This window comes from Triticum aestivum, chromosome 3B, assembly GCF_018294505.1.
Source record: "Triticum aestivum cultivar Chinese Spring chromosome 3B, IWGSC CS RefSeq v2.1, whole genome shotgun sequence".
Lineage (NCBI taxonomy): Eukaryota > Viridiplantae > Streptophyta > Magnoliopsida > Poales > Poaceae > Triticum > Triticum aestivum.
In genome coordinates, this window is record NC_057801.1 from 612,855,635 (window position 1) to 612,857,267 (window position 1,633).

The following is a 1,633-nucleotide window of genomic DNA, read 5'->3' on the forward strand; positions in this document are numbered from 1 at the left end:
CCCCAAATTCTAAGTTTAACTTTGATCAACAAAATAATATAAATTATGTGCTATAAAAGTATCATTGGATAATTAACTGAAAGAGATTTGCAATGGTATTAACATTTTTACGACATATAACTCGCTAATCAAAATTAAGCTCAAAATTCAAGAGGAGGGGGGGGGGGTCATTTTACATTGCGGGGCAATGGTAGTCTTTACCACCCTTCTAGAGTTTGTCAAACTAAAATTAACCACCCCCGTTTAGGCTTCACTGTCCATACCACCCATTCATTAGAAACAATTCCTAAACTATCGCATCAACTTGCTTCTCCCAGCACAAAGTAACGAAAGCAAGTGCAACCTCCTAAAGAAAATTAACTAGGAGTAGTATTTAACTTGCAACCATCCACCTCTTGGTCTCCCATTTGACATATATAGCACATCCAGGACTAGAGAACTTCCTCCGTTAATCCTAAGTTCCTAACCCACCCACTCTTCTGAAATTTCTTCTTCACAGCGATAAAACTCAGAATCTCGACCGCGCGTGGCTTGTCTATAATGCCGTATGCAGCTGCCCGGCCGTCGCTTCAGCAGCACAGCCGGATCAGCTCCGGCTGTAAGGCGTTGGTGGCGCACGGCGCAGCAGTGCCCGGCGAGGTGGCGCTGTACCATGAGCACGCGGCCGGCGCGGGGCAGTGCTGCTCGGCCGTGGTGCAGGCGATCGCGGCGCCCGTGGAGGCGGTGTGGTCGGTCGTGCGGCGCTTCGACCGGCCGCAGGCGTACAAGCGCTTCATCAAGAGCTGCCGCGTGGTGGACGGCGACGGCGGCGCGGTGGGGTCGGTGCGGGAGGTGCGCGTGGTCTCCGGCCTGCCTGGCACGAGCAGCCGCGAGCGGCTCGAGATTCTGGACGACGAGCGGCGGGTGCTCAGCTTCCGGATCGTGGGCGGTGAGCACCGCCTCGCCAATTACCGGTCCGTGACCACCGTGAACGAGGTGGCGTCGACGGTGGCGGCCGGGGCGCCGCGGGTGACTCTGGTGGTCGAGTCGTACGTGGTGGACGTGCCGCCTGGGAACACCAGCGACGAGACGCGCCTGTTCGTGGACACCATCGTGCGGTGCAACCTCCAGTCGCTGGCGCGCACGGCGGAGCAACTCGCGCTGGCTGTGCCGCACGTCAACTGATGCCCGTCATGCACTCCGGCAGACCAGAAAGGTACCGCCGGCCGCAGACCGTACCATGCGCGCAAGGTTGGGGTTCTGGAATCTGGAGCGACATGATTTGCACCCTAAACTAGCCCTAGTGTCATGTGATTTTTTTGGCTTTGTGCACCTGGTTGTTTTGTGTAAATCATCTCATCTTGTTAACTTAACTAGTGGTTGAATTAATGTGCAGTACTGATTCGACTACATATTACTCGAACTTTGCATATGATATCAATGAATCTTGTACATATGCGTGTAAATCTAACTGACAAACTAAATGATGAAGTGCGTCTATGTGGCCGTGTGCATTTCTCATGTGCTTAATCCTAATCAAACGAACCGCGTGCACCAAATTAATCCGCACCTCCTAACATTATCCGTGTTGCTGTCTAAGTGGATCTCGCCGACGCGAAGTTTTGCGCAACAGCGACTCACGCGTAGAAACGCT

General features: G+C 53.2%; 1 protein-coding gene across 1 annotated transcript; it reads left to right on the plus strand.

Annotated features, from left to right (window-relative positions):
- The first annotated feature begins 380 nt into the window (after positions 1–380).
- LOC123065865 (abscisic acid receptor PYL5) lies at positions 381–1,368 on the plus strand. Its single transcript, XM_044489067.1, has one exon. The coding sequence runs from the start codon at positions 541–543 to the stop codon at positions 1,162–1,164; it is 624 nt and encodes a 207-aa protein (XP_044345002.1). The 5' UTR covers positions 381–540; the 3' UTR covers positions 1,165–1,368.
- The last annotated feature ends 265 nt before the right edge of the window (positions 1,369–1,633 follow it).

Coding starts and splice junctions, on each gene's coding strand:
- LOC123065865 (XM_044489067.1), top strand. CDS start 541: ATGCCGTATGCAGCTGCCCGGCCGTCGCTTCAGCAGCACAGCCGGATC.